The sequence below is a fragment of the Rosa rugosa genome, chromosome 3 (assembly GCF_958449725.1).
Source record: "Rosa rugosa chromosome 3, drRosRugo1.1, whole genome shotgun sequence".
NCBI classification, from domain to species: domain Eukaryota; kingdom Viridiplantae; phylum Streptophyta; class Magnoliopsida; order Rosales; family Rosaceae; genus Rosa; species Rosa rugosa.
In genome coordinates this window covers 17179802-17201462 of record NC_084822.1, presented here as the reverse complement: position 1 = coordinate 17201462, position 21661 = coordinate 17179802, and the positions used below count along the sequence as shown (strand labels likewise).

The 21661-nt window shown below is 47.5% G+C and overlaps 1 protein-coding gene and 1 long non-coding RNA gene across 3 annotated transcripts; both read right to left on the bottom strand.

Annotated features, from left to right (window-relative positions):
- Positions 1-903: 903 nt before the first annotated feature.
- Positions 904-20451, bottom strand: LOC133735562 (uncharacterized). 2 transcript variants are annotated; one of them, XR_009859127.1, is made up of 4 exons: positions 20004-20451; positions 19669-19755; positions 1428-1501; positions 904-1306 (listed from the first exon to the last, which is right to left on the bottom strand). It is a non-coding gene; the product is annotated as an uncharacterized LOC133735562 (long non-coding RNA). The 2 variants fall into 2 exon arrangements; XR_009859126.1 differs by having other exon boundaries at positions 904-1295.
- On the bottom strand, positions 15291-15800 carry LOC133735625 (disease resistance protein RPV1-like; the record flags this gene model as incomplete). The annotated part of the gene is made up of 1 exon (XM_062163022.1): positions 15291-15800. A coding segment is annotated over one exon (510 nt), but the record flags the coding sequence as incomplete, so codon positions are not given.
- Positions 20452-21661: the final 1210 nt, after the last annotated feature.

Below are 21661 nucleotides of genomic sequence, written 5' to 3'. Positions count from 1 at the left end.
ATGCTCCTCTCGTTGCCTCATTAAAAACCTTGCCGAGTAACAAAAACTCTGTGGGACAAAAATAACCTCAGTCGAAGGGGAAAAAGAGCACAACACACGCTTCACATTTTGAGACCATACAAATACATCTCCCCCTAATGTCTGCTTCTCCTCCTAATGACAACAGTCATGGGAGTTCGGATAACTTCCACAAACGATGCTACCAACATGTTTCTCGAAAATGAAATTTAGGCAATGACTTAGTGAGCAAGTCTGCCACACTGTCCTCATATCGAACCTAGTTCACTTTGATCTTTAGGAGAGTCTGTTGTTGCTGACTATACTTGGTGTTGTTACTTTTGATGTAGCCTTGCTTCATTTATTCAAAACAAGCAGCATTATCCTAAATGCTTGTAGGCTCATCTGTGGTAGACTTCAAACCACAATTGTTCGAACATGCATAATTATGGATCCAATCCATATACATTCACGAACCATATCATGAAGAGCAATAATCTCTGCATTGTTTGAAGATATAGCGATTAGGGTCTGTTCTGTAGACCTCCAAAATATCGCAGTCTTACACATGGTGAACACTTAACCAGTTTGGGAATGACCTTTGTGTGGGTCAGAGAGATACCCAACATCAGCAAAACCTTCCAAAACACTAATGTCTTTTTGGGATGGGGAGAGGGAACACAGACCAATATCAAATGCTAACGATACAGTATTACTACAGCAAGGAATGCATAACGATACACGTCAACAACCAAAAGTAAATCCCAACGTTTAAAAATACAACCCCAACAACAGCGAGTAATGTAATGAAAGGCGATACATCCATCGATCAAGAATGATATACAAAGGAAATTTATTACAAAGGCTTTGGGCCAATAGTGATACACCAATCTTTACTCCATACAAATGCGATATACACCCTAGCATATAACTGCGATATACATCCTAGCATACAACTACGATACACATCCTAGCATACAAATGCGATATACATCCCAGCACATGAATGAGATACACATCCCTATCCTCGTCACCCCTCCAACCAAGTCTGATTCTTTGGAATATGAGGAGCTCCGAAAGAAGATCACTGCCACCGGGATTGACGGGCTAGTCAAATTTTGGTGGGAAAGACTGGGGGCCGGTGTCACTCTCTGCCCCATCACTGGCCGATCTCCAGCGTTGTAGCCCCGCCGCACCGCCAGCAATCGGTGCCCTTGGGTCTCTCACTTGGACGGAGACTCAGTTCCGCAGGAACACCGATCGCTCAACCCCCTAAGTGGTGACGGAGCCAAGCCTGCCTGAGATTAAGCTATAAAGCCCAGAATTATGGAAAAGAAAACTGACAAATGGGAGAAAGGATTTCAGGAGCAGAAGCACAATGAAAAACAAGGAGAATGTCATGTTGAGAATGTGATCCACCCCACACTCACCTTGCCTATTTATAGGGAAAAGTCACCGCCATAAACCACCCCCAGATGACTAACGATCACACCGCTTTGATGACCTGCAATCATAGTTAGTAAAAAACAGGACGCGTATAATTCGGCAAAGAAACGTACGTGTATTATTCGGTTTATCTAGTCTAATGATACGGTCAAATATTCGGTCAAAAAAATGTGAAATAGTAGAAAAATCGGGTTCAAAAATACGGATATATAAAACTCTATTTTTGTAAGAAAATAACTAATAATCTATTCTAAACTCTTGCTTTTATTTTATATCATTTATGATATGTGATAAAACATGAAAAAAAGGATATGGCACCCAAGTAAAATATAATCAGGCGTTTGAATTACAATACGCTATACATAAGTTTTTCTTCAATTATACGCATACTGAAATTTTATATGCGTTTTAATTAACTAGCACTTTAATTTTTTTTCAAATTCCAAGTATTTTTACTCCGTATAAAATGGATACGTGTATAATATGCGAAAAAAACCGAGTCTACAATTTCAATACGCCGTACTGAAGTTTTTTTTCAATTATACGTGTACTGAAGTTTTATACGCGTATGAACTAACTAGGCCTGCAATAATGAACATATCGAAAGTAGCAAAGAGTAAATACATTCAACGCATACGGGACTATCGCCCAACGAAACGTCTCTTCCCAATAAATTTCTTATATTCCCAACGCAAAAAAGAGAGAATTTCGGAAACAAGCCAACCGACCAATGTTCCAACAAAATCCAAGGTATATACACGTTAGCAGGCCTATCGCCAACAAAAAAAAGAAAAACAAACAAACAAACTTCAGCCCGCTGTATCTTACCGGTCAGCATCCTTGGCCTCCCGCCGCTGAGACTCCTCCACTGCAAGCGATCGCTCCAATTCCATCCTTCTTGCGATCCCATCGTCAATCGCCCGCCTCATCTCCTCACAATCCACTTGGCAGCGAATCTAACACACCCTGAAGCTCGCGTGCCCACTCCCTCTCGGCATTCAACTCCCCCTACAGTCGAGCGATCTCCCGATCAAAGTGCGTGAGCAACTCAGCGAAGGCCTAATTGTTCATGTTCATTTTTCCCAAAGGCATGCCAACTGAAAAGCTGAAGTGCTTGTTGGTGATCTAACTTCTTGACTTCGTATACTAACTTAATTCCATGACGAGTTAGCAAACCATTATATCTTGTAGTTAAAATGACTCTACTTCCCTCACCAAACAAACCTGTAGCTCCTGCTAATTTGCTTAGCCAATCCAATTTATTCACGTCATCAAGAACTATGAGGACCCTTTTATTTCTCAACCTTTGCTTTATAACATTGATTCCTTTATCAACACTAGTTAACTTCCAGTTTGGGCCCCCTAGAATCTTAACAAGGAGAGTCTCTAGTAGTTGAACTAGGCCTTCAGGTGACTCGGACTTTTCTCCAACATTTTCCAAAAGACATCTGCCGTCAAATCTATGTGCAATTGAGGTATAAACAGCTTTGGCAATTGTCGTCTTTCCTATCCAGGAGATCCCCATATCCTAATTATGCAACGACTATTTCCACTAACACTTAAAAGTTTATCAATATCCTGGACACGAGAATCTATTCCTATAGGATACTGTTAATGTCTAAAAGTTCGGCGGTAGCTGAACATTTGTTAACGCTGATCCGGTGGGCGGATCGATATTGTGATGTTCTCAAAGCTTCCGCTATCTGTCAAGTAAAATACAAAGGGCGTCAGAGGGAGACCGCGCTGGGCGGTCTTCAACTCTCCGATGCCTAAGTTAGTCAATGTATTTATGTTGACAAAGTAACAGTAGGTAAGTATTGAATGCGTAATTAGAGGAGAGAGGAGAGAACCTTTTATAGGTGAGGAATAAGAGGTTCTTCTCTTTGTTTTCGATGTGGGACTGAAGTGTTTCAGTTTCCAGCTCTGGGAGCTACTGATGCCATTTTGGTACGGCGCGTCGGCGGTGACCTGGGGGTGATCCGACGCTGAGGTTGTAGCCCGCCTGGCGGTGTACCTGTATGTCATTCCTTTGGTTGGAATTAGTACCTTTGGCGGTACAATGAGCGTGGCCCATTATAGCTAATTATGCTTGCAAATGTACATGTATGTACAAGTCCCCCAAGTCCCCAGTCAAGGAAGGCAATCTTGGTTGGGGAGTTGTTCGGCGGTTTGAAGCGTTTTCTTCCGCTAGACTTGCAAGAGCATAATTAGCGTCAGTGCGTTGTCAACCATGGATTTAGTGAGCAAACGCTTTATACCCTTTCGGGTGGGCCCCTGCTAGGCCCCCCAGGGAGTCCCCCACTCCCCGGCTAAGATAGACCTCCGGATGGTCGGCGAATTGTTTGTTGAGGGGGAGCTGCACGGAGCAGAGGGTGTTGGGTAGCGAACCCAATCTTAGTACCCGAGTGACGGGGGTCAACGTGCCTGATCAGGGCCGTCGTAGACTGTTGACAAGTCCCCGTGTCCCGTAGGGACCGTCTGACCGTAACGCCGCGTGGCGGTCGTTGTCAGAGTGAGGAGTGGCCTCGGGATCCGCCGCTGACTGCAGCAGGAGGCAGCGTCCAGTAGAGGTGCCTGGCGGTACTTTATTGAGCGATATTGCGCTGAACAAAGCACGCAGCGTGCAAGATGAAAAGGGGGTTCCGCTAGAGGTGTGTAGCGGAAGACGCCCCGCTTGCAGGATGGCAAGGGAGAAGTTCCGCTGGCGGAAATTCGCTCAGCGGAGACTTCGTCACTTGGAAGATGACACGCGAGAAATTCCGCTGGCGGGGTTTCGCTCAGCGGAGACTTCGTCACTTGGGAGATGACAAGCGAGAAGTTCCGCTGGCGGGGTTTCGCTCAGCGGAGACTTCATCACTTGGGAGATGACAAGCGAGAAATTCCGCTGGCGGGGTTTCGCTCAGCGGAGACTTCGTCACTTGGGGGATGACAAGGGAGAAGTTCCGCTGGCGGAATTTCGCTCAGCGGAGACTTCGTCACTTGGAAGATGACAAGCGAGAAATTCCGCTGGCGGGGTTTCGCTCAGCGGAGACTTCGTCACTTGGGAGATGACAAGCGAGAAATTCCGCTGGCGGAATTTCGCTCAGCGGAGACTTCGGACGGTTGGTGAATTCATCCCTAGTGGTTACTTCCACCAGACGCTTCGTCTGGTGGTGGTTGACACGTGTCCGACCCGTAGAGGGTTAGCGTGCGGAGGCTTGTCTCCTAAGCTTGGCCGTCTTCTCGCCATTAATGCTAGTAATTATGGATTTCGTAACCGAGGCGACGCCTCGGTTAATCCGGAGAGTAAGTGGAGACCTGCGACACGTGTACGGCTGGTGTGTGATGTCGTTTTTGAGCGGACGGCTTAGAACGCATTGATGTTGACATAAAAGGGGGGGAACGCAGCGAGATTTGACACTTCTGCGAAATCTTCAAACCTGAGTCGTCGTCTTCAAGCTCTGTTCGTCCGATACCGAAGAAAGAGGCTGCCGGAGTTTGGAGGTATCGCCCCCGGAGAGACGAAGACTTTCCCTCCTGAAGACTACTGCTCACTATCACACCGGAGTTTTCTTCACCAAGGTTGGTATTTGGATTCTTGCTCCTGTTTCATTGGTTCTGGTGATCTCTGGGTTTTGTTGATTCTGTGTTTGGAGCGTTCTTTGTTCTCGTCTGGTGCTTTGAGGGTGTAAAGTGAGATTTGGGTGTGGGTTATTGTGCTTGGGGATTTGCTAGATGGTTGAATCTGGGTTGAGTGTGGTTGTTCTTGTTTTGGCTTTTTCTGGGTAATTGTTGTTGTTGTTCTTGGTTATAACTGATGTAGGCGTAGGCTAGATCTTGTTTGGGCTAACTGATCTGGGTTTTAGGGTTTGGGATGGCTAACTTCATAGAGATTTCGAGCAGTGAGGATTCTGGGTCTGACGTGTCGCTCGGCGTGGTGGATAGAATACTTATTGACTTGTTGCGTCCGTCTGCCCATGCAGGAACCTCACTGCCAGAACCGTTAGAGGTTGAGCCGCTACAAACAATACCTTGGGAAGTAGCCATGGGTCGTGTCTCGCGTCCTGAGAGTTCTAGGGCAGGGGAAGCGGCCGCTGCCAAAAATAGGCGTGACGAGCGGCTAGCTAGTAACATTGCCGCCAGTGGTTCCGCTGACGGGGGAGATGCGGCGGGAGAGAATGCCGAGTCAGCGTGGGTTCTTTCCGACGGTACCTTTGTTGACGAGGCAGGTGGGCAGATGAACGCCGTCGCCGTCAATCGGTTGAAAGGGATGTACCGGTTGCCGGGCGTGGTAAAGCTGCGTCCGTCGACGGTGGACGAGAAGGCATCGATGCTGCCAGAGGGGTTTGCCGCCGTGCACGAGGCGATATTCCGCCAAGGAGTGACACTCCCACTGGTGCCAAACCTTCAAATTTTGGTGTGCGAGTTCGGCCTTGCATTTGGGCAAATTTGCCCCAACATGTGGCGGTTAATGCTAGCGCTGAACTCACTATGGCGGCTGTCTGGTTGTGAGGGACCAACCGTGGCGGAAGTGCTGCACTTCTATGAGCTGGTGTATGTGAAGCGCCAAGGCTGCAGGGGGTAGGTGAATTTGAGTCGGCGTCTGGGAGCGCCGAAGCTGATCGAGAATCTGAGGGACTCCATGTCCTACTGGCGGGGGACCTTCTGTGTGGCCACGGCAGGGTGGGAATATCAAGTCGGGTCCAACGAGGGGGAGCCGACGTTTAGGATTAAGTCGGAGTTTCAGCCTATTCGAGGTTGTTCGCCGGTCCCCGCCGAACATAACTGGCGGTTTCCCTTTGGCCATATCTTTGGTACTCTTCTAACGATTACAATTTGTTTGTGCAGCGAACTTGCGCTACAACTTGACGCGTGAAGAAGAGTGTCGCGTGGCTCGTATCAGAGGCTGTTGGCGGAATCACAACCTGCTAGACTTTCGCCTTCTTACCGGTTGGGAGTTGCTGGTTAACCAACGCCTGACACGTGCCGTTGGTAAGAATTCTGTCACACTCCTCCATCACTGTCCCAGGTCCCAGGCTAACCTGTTGTTTTTTTTTTTTTTTAGAAACGCCACCGGGTAACACGCGAACCCGCGACTCCTTTGCCAAAGCTATGGATCGTGCGGAGATTGATAACTTCTTGGAGACGATGTATGCATCTGGGCTGGCGGCTCAGCAGACGGTGGTGAATCCGGAAACACTGGAGTTGAGCCAGTCCGAGGTTCCGGTGACGCTACCTATGCCGCATCACTCCCACCTTGGTGATGACGGCCTTCCCGTCGCCCAAGCTGGGGGCAACGTGGCCGGCGGGAAAAAGGGGTCTACTGCCGCCGCTCCACAGAAACAGAGGGAGCCAGCCAACCGTCGTGGGCCTCAGAGGCAGTGAGTGGGAACCGGCACCGCCGCTGGGATAGAGCAGCAGGCAATGGAGTCGAGGCCTGGTACTGCTGGAGGTACACGGGTGCTTCAGCGAAGGCGTCGCCAACACGACTCCGCCGATGAGGAAGAGGAGGATGATGTGGGGACCATCGGGGCCCGCCAACAGAAGAAGGCGCGACAAGGTCCGCCCAAGGCTCCCGCGGTCGAGGAGAGAGAGGCTCCCGTGAGCGACCTGGATTCGTTCGCCGCTTACGCAGAGTTCATGACCGACAGTGAGCGGGAATTCCTTTACCATCTCTACGAGCGGCTAGGGTTTGGCGGCCTAGCGGGGATTTCGCACCCAACGGCTATTGACCAGTCGCCCTTCAGCTCGGCGTTCGGTCACTTGTCGGTCGGCTTGAACGAAATGTTCCTGGCGGCGTCGAAGCAGCCCCTGGTTGAGCGGGAACTCAGAGAGGAGATCCAGGGTCGTGAGAGAGAGTTGGCGGAGGCGAGGGAGAGGCTGGTGGAGGTGGAACAACGCCTGGCAAAGGCGGACACTGATGCTGCAGATGCTCGTGGTAAGCTGGCGGTGGCCATCAAGCGGGATTTGGAGCAGAATGCTCGGGTCGCCCAGCTGGAGCGAGACTTGTCCCTGCTGCAGGAGCGGGTGACCGCCAAGGATAAGAAGATTGACATTCTGCAGCGGGAGTCCGCCGCCAGACTGACCAATGTGAAAAAGCTGGAGGGTGAGCTTGTCCGCCTGAGAGCTGAAGGGGACCGCGCTGCAACCGCAGCTGTTGAAGCATTTAAACAGTCGGCGGATTACAAGAATGCAATGAATGAGGCGGCAAAGGCTGGGGCCCTAGCCAACGTAGAGATGCTGAAAAAGAAGGGCGCTATTGACTGGGTGAAGGCGTCCCAGCCTGAGGTGCCGTTGGCTCAGAAAACCCCGCCAGCGAAGAATGTCCCGCCGGTGAAGAGTATGGTCCCTGCCCAAGTTGAAGGTGCTCGCTCGGGGAGCGGAGAGAGTGGCTCTCGACCGGCGGGTGACTCCCAGCGGACTCCTCCTACCCAATCGGAGGTGTCCCGTGCTGGTTTCCTGGCGGCGCACACCCGGGCGGACGGCACCATAAAGACCCGAAGTCCCACAGCCTGAGGGTCAGATCAAACGAGCCGCGCAATCCCACCGCCGGATGCTGAAGCAGAAGACACTGAGGGCAACCCCTGATGCTGGAATCTTTACTATATTCTCTTTTTCTTTTGTAGCCGCTGAGGCATAACAACTTGTAACAAGTATTTCGAAATGGAATGAAGTTTTTGAATTTGCGTTTGCTATGGTGTGTGTGTACCGCTGGTGCTTTGACTTAGAATTTTCTTTTGTCAATCAATGAAACATTAAAGGAATTAAGATTGGTCCAAGTGCACCACGTAGCGGACGTGGTCCGCTGACGATTGCTGGCGTTGCCAGTTGCCCTCGGTGCTAGACTTGGGAACAATGGTTTGAATAATTCCTCGTTTCATTGATAGCTGATTGAGCAGCGTGTACAAAAGTGGGGTAGTACCCGTTGAGTAGCTTCCCTTAGCTAAATATTGAACAAAAATCTAGCTAAGTCAAGATGCCCCTGGGTAGCGGCATGACTATTTGTAGTAATACCGAAGGTGTTCGGTATTCCAAGGGTGGGTCGTTGTGACGCCATCCTTGCCCATTAAGTAGAAGGTGCCTGGGCTAACGATTTCCACAATTTTGTATGGACCTTCCCAAGTTGGGCGGAGTTTTGTTGGCGGTGGAATGACTTCCTTCATTACCCAGTCCCCCAATTGGAGGTTCCGGGCCTTGACTCTGGCGTTGTAGAAACGCAATACCCGCTGCTTGTTTTGCAAGTTGTGCAAGTGGGCCGTGTGTCTTTTTTCTTCTAGGAGGTCCCTGTCCAGGTTGATGTCGTCACTGTTGGTCTCTGGGCAGTAGCCTTCAACCCTAGCGGTAGGTTGAGTGACCTCGATAGGTAGGACAGCCTCTGTTCCGAACATCATACAAAAGGGTGTTTCGCCGGTGGCGGAAGTTGGAGTTGTCCTGATGGCCCATAGAACTTCTGGAAGCTTCTTCACCCATAAACCCTTGGCGTCGTCGAGTTTCTTTTTTAGCAACTTCTTGATTATCTTGTTTGCTGCTTCGACCTGGCCGTTGGTTTGGGGATGGGCGACAGATGCAAAACTCAACTTGGTGCCCAAGTTGGCGGTAAAGGAGATGAGTTCCTTGTTGTTGAACTGCGTGCCGTTGTCTGTAATGATTGTATGTGGGACACCATAGTGGCATTAGATGTTCTTCCAGAGGAAGTGGATTACCTTGGTGGTAGTTATTGCCGTCAGTGGCTCCGCCTCTATCCATTTGCTATTGTAGTCGATGGCAACAATGATGTATTTGAACTGGCCCTTGGCGGTTTGGAACTTTCCCATCAAATCGAGGCCCCACGTGGAGTGAATCCATGGGCCGATGATGACTGACAGCGGTTCTGCCGGTGCATGTAGGAGATCTGCAAACTGTTGGCATTTGTGGCAAGACCTCGAAATCCGCCGGGCGTCATCACCAAGTGTTGGCCAGAAGTAGCCCTGCCGCATTGTGCGGTTGGCCAAGGATCTGGCGCCCGAGTGGTTTCCACATTCTCCGCCATGGATTTCTTCTAGGACAACTTTTCCCTCTTCCGGGGTTAGACAGCGGAGGTTGGGATGGGTGAATCCCTGGCGGTAAAGCTTGCCATTCTAGATGTTATAGCGGGTTGCTCTCCGTTTGAGCTGTTTCGCCTGGATCTTATCCTCCGGTAGTATGCCGCTGCGCTTGAATGCAATGATCTCGTCCATCCAGCTGGGACTGGCCTCAATGCTGAAGATCTCCGCCAGGGTTTTTGTGATACTCGGTCTGTCAAGGCTTTCCACCCTTGTGTCCGCTGGACTTTGATGTGGTTGGGCGGTTGCCAGTCTCGCCAATGAATCAGCTTTGGCGTTCTTTTCCCTGGGGATTTGTGTGATGGTGTGAAATTTGAACTTTTTAAGCAGCGTTTTGACGTACCCCAAATATGCCGCTAATTGCTGGTCCTTGGCTTGGAAGCTGTCGTTGACCTGGTTAACGACTAATTGAGAGTCGCTGAATATGTTGACGTTGTCAGCACCCGAGTCGATGGCAAGGAGTAGGCCGGCAATGAGTGTTTCGTACTCCGCCATGTTGTTTGAAGCTTTGAAGTTGAATTTCAACGCGTACTCTGCGTTCGGTCCCCCGGGTCCTGTCAAGATGACTCCGGCGCCGCTGGCCTTGGCGCTAGCGGAGCCGTCCACATGCAGGTTCCAATCTGAGTGTGGGGGAGCTGCTTCCTCAGCGGTGACCATTTCTGTTCCGGGCTCTGTCTCGGTACCAGGCTCTGGCTGGCGCTCGGTGAGTTCAGCAATGAAGTCCGCCACTGCCTGGCCTTTCATGGCAGTTCTTGGCTTGTAGTCTATGTCGAACTCGCTGAGCTCAATGGCCCATTTGCTGAGGCGCTCCTAGTATTCAGGGTTCCGCATCACTTGCCTCAGCGGTTGATTGGTTAACACATGGATTGTGTGAGCCTGGAAGTATTGGCGGAGGCGCCTGGCGGCAACGATGAGTGCGAGGGCTAGTTGTTCCAAGGGAGGATACCTTGTTTCTGCTCCGTTCATGCCTCTGCCGGCGTAGAACACCGGGAGCTCGTCTTGGCCCTCCCGCCGGACAATGGCGCAACTTACTACCGATACCGAGACCGCTAGGTATATGAACAATGTCTCTCCTTGCACAGGGACAAAAAGGAGAGGGACTGCCGCTAGGTATTCCTTCAGGCCCTGAAACGCCGCCTGACATTCTGGATTCCAGTCGATGACTTTCTTGTGAGTCGTTTTGAGGAGTTTGAAGAATGGGGCACACCTATCAGTGAGTCTAGAGATGAATCGAGAAAGGGCGGTTAACTTGCCCTGGAGGCAGTGGACGTCCACCTTATACTCGGGGTCCGCCAGGTTAAGGATGGCCTATACCTTGTCCGAGTTAGCCTCGATGCCTCGCTCGCTGACGATGTAACCCAGAAATTTGCTAGCGGTGACCCCAAAGAAACATTTTTCTGGGTTAAGGCGCATACCATAGGCCAGGAGAATGGTTACTATGATCTTGAGGTTTGCCACATGTCCGTTGGCCTTTATGCTCTTAACTAGCATGTCGTCCACGTAGACCTCGATGATTTTTCCCAGATGCTCAGCGAACATGGCGTTCATCAACCGCTGATAAGTTGCACCGGCGTTCTTCAAACCGAAAGGCATGACATTGTAGCAGTAGAGGCCTTTGTCGGTGGTGAAGGTGGTGCACTCCTGGTCGCCGGGGTGCATCTTGATCTGATTATATCCGGAGAAAGCATCCATCATGCAGAGGAGCTCATGTCCGGCGGTTGCATCGACTAGCTGATCGATACGAGGTAGCGGGAAACTATCCTTTGGGCATGCCTTGTTGAGATTTTTGAAGTCGACACACATCCGCCACTTGCCGCTGGGCTTCTTGACCATTACCAAATTGGAGATCCACTGGGGATAGATGACCTGGCGGATGAATCCAATGCCCTGGAGCTTGGCAACCTCTTCTCCTATTGCCTGGTACTTTTCCTCATCAAAGGCCCTCTGCTTCTGCTTGATGGGATAAAAGGAGGGTTTGATGGTTAGTTTATGAGTGATAATTTCAGGAGAGATACCTGGCATGTCCGCGTAGGACCATGCGAAGACGGCGGCGTTATCACGCAGGAATTGAGTGAGCTCTGCCGTCACCTCTGGGTCTAGTTGGGCGCCTATGCGGACTGTCCGCTCAGGGTGCTCGTCGGAGATGCAGACAACTTTTAACGACGTGTCCGGGTTGACCGGCTCTTTCTTTACATATTTTTTCTCCTCATCTCTAGGGTCCTCGAAAATATTTGGGGGCGGTGCCTGGTTGCCCACTGTCAGGATCTCATGGCGGCGTGCTGAGCGCGCTATAGTCGTTGAATAGCACTCTCGAGCCAACTGTTGACTTCCTCTCACACAGCCCGTGCCGTTGAGTGTGGGGAATTTCATGAGAAGCATGTATCCGGCAACGATGCACTTGAGCTTGTTAAGCGCTGGTCGTCCAATGATGGCGTTGTACGAACTGATACAATCGACAATAATGAATTCCGTATGTACCTCCGCCATGGATGGACTAGTGCCAATAACCAGTCGCATGTAATCCGACCCCAGCGGTTGTGTGACGTCACAGGAGAAGCTGAGCAGTGGCTCGTGATCCTGAAGTAGTTTCTTGTTCCGCTTGAGATGGTCGTAGCAACCGCTGAAGATGACGTTGACAGCGGACCCGCTATCCACCAAGATTCTCCCCACTGAAAATCTGCCAAGAATGGCGTCGACCAAGAACGGGTCGTCATGGGGTAAATGCACTCCGCGCTCCTCCTCCTCTGAGAAGGTAATAGGTTCCCAACCTGATCTTGGGAGTTTGGCGGATCTTTCGTAGCGGATGTTGCAGACTTCCTTTGGGTGATTAGCGCGTGCATAGCGCTTCCTTGCCCTGTGGGACATGCTAGTGATTGGGGCACCGCCGTCGATGGTGTTGATACGGCCGAAAGTCTCAATATTGGCGATCACAGGTGGCGGTTGGCGCACCTTGAACTGCTCCAATTTGCCGTCACGGTACAAGGTCTCAATGGCCGTTTTGAGAGCATTGCAGCTGTTGGTATTGTGGCCGCTGTCCTCGTGGTATTTGCACCACTTGCCGGTGTTCCTGGGTTTACCCGTTTTTGGGTACTTTGGAGGGGGTGGCGGTGGGATCTGATCCTTGCACTGATTGTAGATGTCCTCATACGAGGCCGTGAGGACTGTGAACACTGCATACCGCTGCGAGGACTCCGCCTGCTTGTTGCGGTTGTCCCCATGGGTTGGGCGGTTGCCCTTGTTGTAATGCTGGTCCCTCTGCCGCTTGTTCTGGTAGTGGCCCTGCTGCCACTCCCTCTTCTTGTCAGTTGGAGGTGCTGAAGGGGTCGTGTTAGCGGTTTCCTGATGACTGGGGGATGGCTGTGTTGACTTTGTTAGAGTTGCTGGTGGAGGTGGGGTTTCTCCATATGTGAGGAATTCCGCCTGGGCATGGATGACCGCCTCACTCATGACGTGGTCATATGCCGCATTAGGATGATTGTAGTTGAGGTGATAGAGGAATGGTCCTCTGAGGAGTCCCTGCTTGAAGGCCGCCAATGCCATTGTTTTGTCTAGGTCTCGGCACTGAGACGCTGCCGCCCGCCACCTCGTGACGAAGGCCTTCAGTGATTCATCCGCCCCTTGCTTGACGCTGAACAACTGACTTGTGTTGTGATGTCCGGCAGACAATAGGATGAACCGAGAGAGGAAGGCGTGTGATAGTGCATGGAATGAGTCAATGGACCTTGGCGGACACTCGAAAAACCAGCTCATTGCCTCACCGTCCAATGTTTCGCTGAACAAGTGGCACAGGGTGGCGTCGTCAAATCCCTTGTTGTTGGTGACTTTCTTGAAGGTGTCCATGTGGACGAAGGGATCAGACATTCCGCCGTAATGCGACATCTTTGGGGTTTTTGCATACACTGGTCTGATAGCTTGCAGAATCGCAGCGGTGAAGGGCCCAGGTCTGGAAGCGAAAAACGGGTTCTGAGTTGGCGCTGGGGCGCCCGACTCCGCCCGGATCAGCCTCTGCTCCAGTTGTTGCATCCTTTCCAATATCTGGGCGGTTGCACCGCCGGCGAAATCGGCCTGAATATTCCGCTGGACCTGCCTGCGCCTCGGCGCAGGCGGATTGCCTTCAGTCCTCACCCTAGCTTCCGAGCGGTTGGTGTGCGGCAGTGATTCCGCCTCCTACTCTAACATTAGTTGGGGGATGGGCGGTGGTCTCATCCCCAATAACTCAAGTGGGTCCAGCGGTACCTGCATCTGTATGCCTGGCCCTGGTACCAATGTGTCAGTGTCGGGTCGACTACGCCTGGTGCTACGTGACTGTTCGCTTTGAGCTGGATTGGCGGTAGATTCCAGCGTCCTCTTCAGTTCATCAAAACGCGACATTAGCGTAGCCAACTGTCTTTGGGCCTCAGCCTTCTCCTTGCGCTCCTCCTCACGTTCTCTGTTTGCCTTATGAAGATCCGCCAGTGCTAGCTCGTACATAGTGGTGAGATCTTGGCCCGGCGGGCAGCTGCTGCTTGGATTTGCCTCAACGCCGGGGTTAGCCGGGGTTGTGAATAGTGCGCGGTTAACGCTTACAGCTGGGTCGGAGGGTTGGGGGATGGCGGAATGGTCTGCTCGCTCTTCAGCGTTTCCCCCACTACCGTTAGTCATGCTGATTGTGGTGGGATGACATTTTGTTCAAGGGTTCCCACAGATGGCGCCAATGTTAATGTCTAAAAGTTTGGCGGTAGCTGAACCTTTGTTAACGCTGATCCGGTGGGCGGATCGATATTGTGATGTTCTCAAAGCTTCCGCTACCTGTCAAGTAAAATACAAAGGGCGTCAGAGGGAGACCGCGCTGGGCGGTCTTCAACTCTCCGATGCCTAAGTTAGTCAATGTATTTATGTTGACAAAGTAACAGTAGGTAAGTATTGAATGCGTAATTAATGATGAGAGATGAGAGAACCTTTTATAGGTGAGGAATAGGAGGTTCTTCTCTTTGTTTTCGATGTGGGACTGAAGTGTTTCAGTTCCCAGCTCTGGGAGCTACTGATGGCCTTTTGGTACGGCGCGTGGCTGCGCGTCGGCGGTGATCCGACGCTGAGGTTGTAGCCCGCCTGGCGGTGTACCTGTATGTCATTCCTTTGGTTGGAATTAGTACCTTTGGCGGTACAATGAGCGTGGCCCATTATAGCTAATTATGCTTGCAAATGTACATGTATGTACGGATACTCAGCCACATCCAAATATGTCTGATTGAGTAGTTGGAGTGAGATCTCCTCAACTATGTTGTCGATAAATGTGGATTCATATTTACGAGTTAAACAGAAAATGAAGAATATATGACTCGAGAATGCAAGTATATAAGAACAAAGACACAAATAAAATATATGTATAAACAGAAACTACCTTATGTCATCTCTCTAATCTCTCTACAATAATATACTCAAGAACCTGTGGGAGGAAAGCTAAATGTTTTCTAAAGATACTTTAAGTTGGTTGTTTGTTTAGTTGGTTTCTGCTTGAATTTCAGTTTTGTTACTACTTTCTGTTTCGTTTCAATCCCTTTAAATGTATCAAAGAATAAGGTACAGGATCTAAATGACAGTATCCACTAATTTCTGCCTACAATTTCCACTTGCACTCTTTTATACATTGTGCCTTCTCTCTTCCTGAAATTTATGTAATTAGTTGGATTTTGGTTTAATCAAATCTGTTGATGTATGATTTGGGTTTTTTGGGATTTTCGATCTATGAACTAGATAACCAGTATAACAAAATGGAAATAACCAGTACTACATAAATGAGAAATATACTCACTCTTGCTCCTTGTAATGCCAGCCAGACAAATTTGCTGATCTTGTAAGTGCTCTCCTCCATCTTCCCACCTTTTCCAAGTTATCTGGGAATCTCCTTTCATGCTTCGCCAATGCTTCACCATAACTGCCTTTCTGGTATCTTACATCAGCAGGAACCACCTTGTAGAAAACTGGCCTCACCATTTGTTGCTTTGATTCATTGCAGTGATGAATGTGAACCAGCTCATCCAAGCACCACTTCGATGATGCATAGTTTTCAGAGAATACAATGATCGAGATCCTTGACTCTTCGATTACTTCGAGAAGCGACTGTGCTATTTCGACTCCTCTTGTAAGATCATCGTCTATGAAGGTGTTGATTCCCTTTCGAAGCAGAGCACTGTGCAAGTGGCCTGTAAAACCATAGCGTGTATCCTCACCACGAAAACTCAGGAAGACATCATATGACCATGAATAAGGGACGAAATCGAAAGTGGCAGAAGAAGAGGAGGCTCCTCGGTTGTAACGTCCCGAACCCAAATTCACCCGTTTACTAGTCATTTGGACGGTAAACGACCTTTACTTTCACTTTTACTTTCGGTTTAGTACTTTTAGTGGCCCTAAAAGTCGACTTTTTGTTCGGGTCAAAATTTGAGAAAATGTTCTTCATGGAAGTTGTAGGGGACGTTAAACCGAGCGCGTGGATATGTGGTACGTAAAAATCGGAGCTCGTATGCGAAAGTTATAAGCGAAATAGTAAGTTACTGTTCATGGTTACTGTTCATGGTAAGTTTCTATAAATAGCCAATTTACTGTGGTAAGTTTCCATTTTGGAAACTTACCGGCTTTTCTCTCTCTTCTCCCCCGACCCTTTCTCCTCTTCGGCCCGATTTCTTCTTCCTCCGGTTTCTTCCTTCTCCGGCCGACCCACGACGGAATCCGGGCACCGGCAGGTTCGCCTCCTCCTCCTTGTCACGCCTGGGGTGGTGTTTTGCGGTGGCTCGACCGGTGGAGCTCGGAATTGAGCCGTGAAGTCCACTGTAGCAGTTGGAGAGTTTCGTCGATTTCCGGCGATTCCGGCCGTTTCCGGCCACGAAATTGGCATCGAAGGTTCGGTTTTCATCACTGATCATTTCCCCTATGGCCTTGTGTCACGATTTGTTGTGTAGATGTCGAATTGATGAATTGAAATTTTAGGGTTCTTGAGGAATTTCTGGGCTTGTGTTCATCGGCCGAATTGGAGCTCTTTCAGGTAAAATTGGAACTTGTTGTAGTTGAATGATTGGTTGGGTGTGTTGAGTAGATGCTACTGTCCAAATTTGGTGGCCATCGGAGGTGGTGGCCGCCGGCGCGTGGGGCCCACGCGCCGCCACTGTTGGTGGCGCGTGGAGGTGTGTTGAGCAGTGATTTAATTCCAGTTTTTAGTCCATTAAATTGTATATATGTTGTAGAGCTTGTATATGAAGTTTGGTGAATTTTGGAGGAGTTTGGAATTGTTTGTGATTTTTCGAAGTTCGGTGTTTTGTGATGGAATTGTTGGAAATCCGGCAGTCGGATTTTCCTCGTTTTCGTTGTGGAATATGTTGATTGAGGAATTGGTGTTGTGGAAGAGATTTGGGTTGAATTTGAGAAGTAGTGAAGATAGGGATTTTCGGGTTTCGTTTAGGTTCGTAATTATTTATTCGAATTGTCGTTTATGGAAATGTACTTGTGAACAGGACGTTGTTGCGAGCTATGGCTAGATGAAAGAACTCGTTTGTGTGGTCGCCAATAGTACTGTGAGTGGACGTTTGTTTTTGAATATTGATGCATGCATTTATTTTTCGAATTAATGTTTTATTAATTATCATATTATTTTAGTTTCGGATATGATTTCGGTTTTGGAATATTGCTTGGATTTTCCATCATGATTTTTGGAACGTGAGTTTTATCCGCTCGGATTTGAACTTGTGATTTAAGTGATTTTCGACGAATTATTTTCCGAGGTGATTTCCGGAAATTTATAATACATTTCTTTTCGTCGATATTGAGAATTTTGAATATTTTTCGAAATGGGATTTCGATGGAATTTGGCATTTGGAATGTCTTGTTGATGATTTCAGATTTGGTTTATGATTTCGAGAATATTTTTGGCGTGCGGGGTCACGTCATTGGCATATGTATTTTCTCGTGAGATGATGGGGAAGCCTTATTGATTTTCGAGTTTTCAGATGGATTTTAACCCACCATACCTGGGTCGTTATATTTATTGCTAGCTAGCCTATTAGTACTCCTCCCTGCTTACTATGTGTTTGTGGGTGAGTAAGAGCAGAGCATGGGATGCTCCAGAGTGTGGGACACTCCGACCCGAGCCTGGGAGGCTCCCTTCTTGTATGGTGATAACTTCTTCCCCATACTTTTTCGTGACTTGACTAGCGGGGCTAGTCCGTTATTTTCGTAACCAGCGGGGCTGGTATGTTTTCACGAGAATTGTGGATTTCGATGTTATCGTAACCAGCGGGGCTGGTCTTATTTTCTTGAGAAACGAGATTTCGGTTTACGATACATGATTTTCGAATGTTTTGACTAGCGAGGCTAGTCGGTTTATCGTTTTGAAATCCTTGGATTTAAAGCTAAATGTGTTTTTCTTAAATGTTGCATGCATCGTGTTTTTAAAAGGAATAAGTGTGGGAAAGTATGAAATCCTTTTTCTTTTAAATTGTTTATTTTTGTCCACTCACTCTAACGTTTTTCGTGTACTTTTCCCTGGGCCCTTCGGTTTCAAATGCCCAGTTTGCAGGCGCTATTAGTTGAGGTCGGGCGTACATGGTTCGAGGCATAGTTGATGAATTGCTTCCGCACTTCTTTGTTTGGCTCTGACCTATCGTGGGTTACTGTTTTGGGTAGTCCACTTTAGTGGTGACTCGACCAGTTCCCGGTAGAGTTATCTCTAAGGTGGGCCCCGCAGGGCCACCTCGGATTTCAGGGCGAAATTCGGGGCGGGTCCTGTCATCGGTTGTTCATAGAAGCCATATAGTTTGTCTGGAATGTGCCCAGATAACTGAACAGAGCTCAAAGAGTTGAAACTTATGAGCAAAACTGGGCTTTAATTTCTACAGGAGTCCTGGACTACTGTAACTTGGCTTGAGCTAGATTAGTACTTGACTCATGTTTGGTGTCAGCCCGACTATTCAAGCCCACAAAGCATTTGGTACCTCCATGAAATCGGGAGAGAGAGAGAGAGAGAGAGAGAGAGAGAGAGAGAGAGAGAGAGAGAGAGAGAGAGAGAGAGAGAGAAACTGCACAATCAAAGAACCAGAAACCCTTCTACAGAGAAATAAGGAATCGATGAGAAGAAGAGAAGAAATTGAAAACCCAAACGATCCAGACGGAGCTGAATTGCAGGTAAGGAGGTGAAAATGACGAGGCGAGGCTGAAGTGAAAAATGGGCTTCCACAGTCCGATGCTTTTTGGTGTCACTCTGAAAGAAGGGGTTGAGTCTGTTTTTGGGACTCCAGAGTCTCAGTTAATAGAGTCCTGGATGATGCCAAACACGGGATATGTCTGGTTATATTAGATAAACCTGTCTTATCCCATCCAATCCCATTAATTATTAGGATTAAATACTGTTTACTCCATATACTTGTAGGGTTTCATCGTTTCAGTCCCTGACCTTCGAATTTCACCTAAAAAGTCCCTGAACTCTCAATTTTCTCCCAATTGGTCCCTGTCGTCAAAATTTTCTGTTAAATTTTCCAAAAATGTCTTTTATGCCCTCACTTTTATTTATTTTTCTCTCTCTTTTATTTCTTTTTTTCATTTCACCTCTTGAAGGTGTGTGGATTGGAACCATCTTGATGAGGAGATGAATAAAAGGATGCGAGAAAGCCGGAAGAAGAAGAGGTAAAAAGAAAAAAATAATAAAGAAAATAAAAAAATAGAGGAAGAGAATTTTTTTTTTTGAAGTAATTGAGGGTATAATAGACTTTTTTAGGGGAAGATAACAGAGTTTTTGACCGCAAGGACTAATTAGGAGGAAATTGGGAGTTCAATGACTTTTTAGGTGAAATTCAAAGGTCAGGGACTGAAACGATGAAACTCTATAAGTATAGGGAGTAAGCAGTATTTAACCCAAACTAAAATGTCCATTTATCTTCAATGTAAAAACAATTCATGGTATGACTACTGCCCATAAATTACAGTAAAACTAAAGGATGCAATACAGAAACACTATGATACTCAAAATATTCACCAAATCCAAAGCAGACAAATTCTAATGAAGCATACGTATTCAACTCTACTTGTACTTCAATAAAATTTCATGCTATTAGGAAACAGCTAATCATGCCCACCGGAAAGAAAACTAATCCGATCCCCAGATTTAGAAAATAAACAAAAAGATATGCTACTCACTCACCTGCAGAAGTTCCTCTATGGAACTGTTGCAGCCCAACCAAAATACCTTCTCGAGCATTCTTGGTACTTGAAATTATGGATGATTTACCTATGCAACAAAAATTGAGTACTAAAAATCATCTTTCAATTGAAGCACTTGCCCAATACTATGAATATGGCATTGTTGATTTCGTTGATTCCAAACCCCATAACTCTTTGCCTTGATAAACCCATAAAATCATATCAAGAAACCCTAAAGTGATCATCTTAACTCAACACAGCCCTAGATCGTGAAGTAGGACAATCGATGAAGTACAGAAAAGTAGAAAAGAGTGAGAGATTATGCTTAGTGCTTACCCGAGTCGATGAGAAGAGCCACAGTTCGTGGAGAAGAGCAGAGTCGTTCGGGGCTTTTCAAGGTGGAGTGTATTAAGAGGCGCCAACAGTGTTTGAGCACCGACACCACGTGCTCACGTGCGCTGTTAGTCCAAGTTGGACGTTGGCTGGTCCTTGGTTAGTCAACAGACAGATTAGCTGGACCATTTACCCGTCTCCGGTTCGAGGTGCGACGCTGAGATTTCTCCGTCGCCTGTCAGGAGCGACTACAAACTGGTAAGCTATGCAGTCAACTGTTCTCAACTAAAGCATATTGAACTTGTTATATTCTGGAGGGAAATCATCTCCAAGACTCCAGGTATTGTCCTCAGATAAGAATGGGGTACGTGGTCCTGAGTCTAAAAGAAAACCATGGTGCTGCCTTGCTTATACCCAAGACACCTCCAAGTGCTGCATGAGGAACAATTTCCATTGTCTATCACAGTGTAGTTTACCTTGCCAAGCCAAAATTCGTAAAACTATTGTGAGTTGTTGTCAAGAGATATGTAAATTGATTGTTGACTATTTCTGAACATGAGTTGTTGTACTATTTATCCCTTTTTGAGTCTTGGTCAGTATGCATCGTCAGCCCTGACTCTAGTACCAATTTGTTGGGTCTCCGAGCTCCTCTCAATTCAGTTACATTTTGCTCATCTTAATTGCTGTTATAGTTTATAATTTTGTTATTGAACCATTCAATTTTAAAAACAGAAGGATAACTTGGATGGATCGAACAAGTAAATTTACACAAGTACATGCTATAATTCCCCAAAGGATACAACTAAACAGAAATCCAAATGATTACCAGTACATAGGACTCAATCTTGAAGTTGATTAACTATAGAACAGACACAAAGGTAGCTACAATTGTAAATAGCATTTGTTGAAGATAGACAAATGTTGCAACTCGTGTTCTCTCTCTGCTTTGTCTATCTATGCAGAGGAAGTTAGTTCTGTCCAATTTCGTGATAATGGGTTTTGTACCGGTCCTGCAGCTAAGGAATTTGTTAGTGACAGAGGGATGGGAGTTGAGAATCTTAAAATAAGAACATGGGCAGATTACAATGAGGGACACTCCTCTGCACCTGCCTCTCCATCTGCACCCTGGTTTTGTAAGCAGGTTAAGTTTCACAAGAAATTATATAATTCTAATTACTATGTATTTTGGAAACTAGACTAGAAGACTACCATCTGCTAGACTTGTATGGTATGTTTAGCATGTTGGAAATTTTGTAATTTAAAATTAAAATATATTTTATTTATTTATTTATTCTGGGGTTATTTTCATTTTGTGTTTATTACTCTATTTATGGTTAACGGTTTTATGTTTTAAATATATGATTATTATTTGACCATTATATGGCTAATGAGGCTATTGATGGTATGGTAAGTATGTCCTATATAAGGGTACGTGGCTAGAGTTGGAAGGCATATGGTGAGGCATGAAACATGCACATGTGTGGGAGTTTAGATTGTCAGATAATGAGAGTATACATGACGGTATAATCCACCATAATGCAACCACTCTAACCAAATACCTCTACCAAAGATACTCTTACAAACTATGCATATACATACTTTACTTATATACCGTTTTGAGTGCACAGGTGATTAAGGTTCAATGAAGCTTCTTCGCTGCA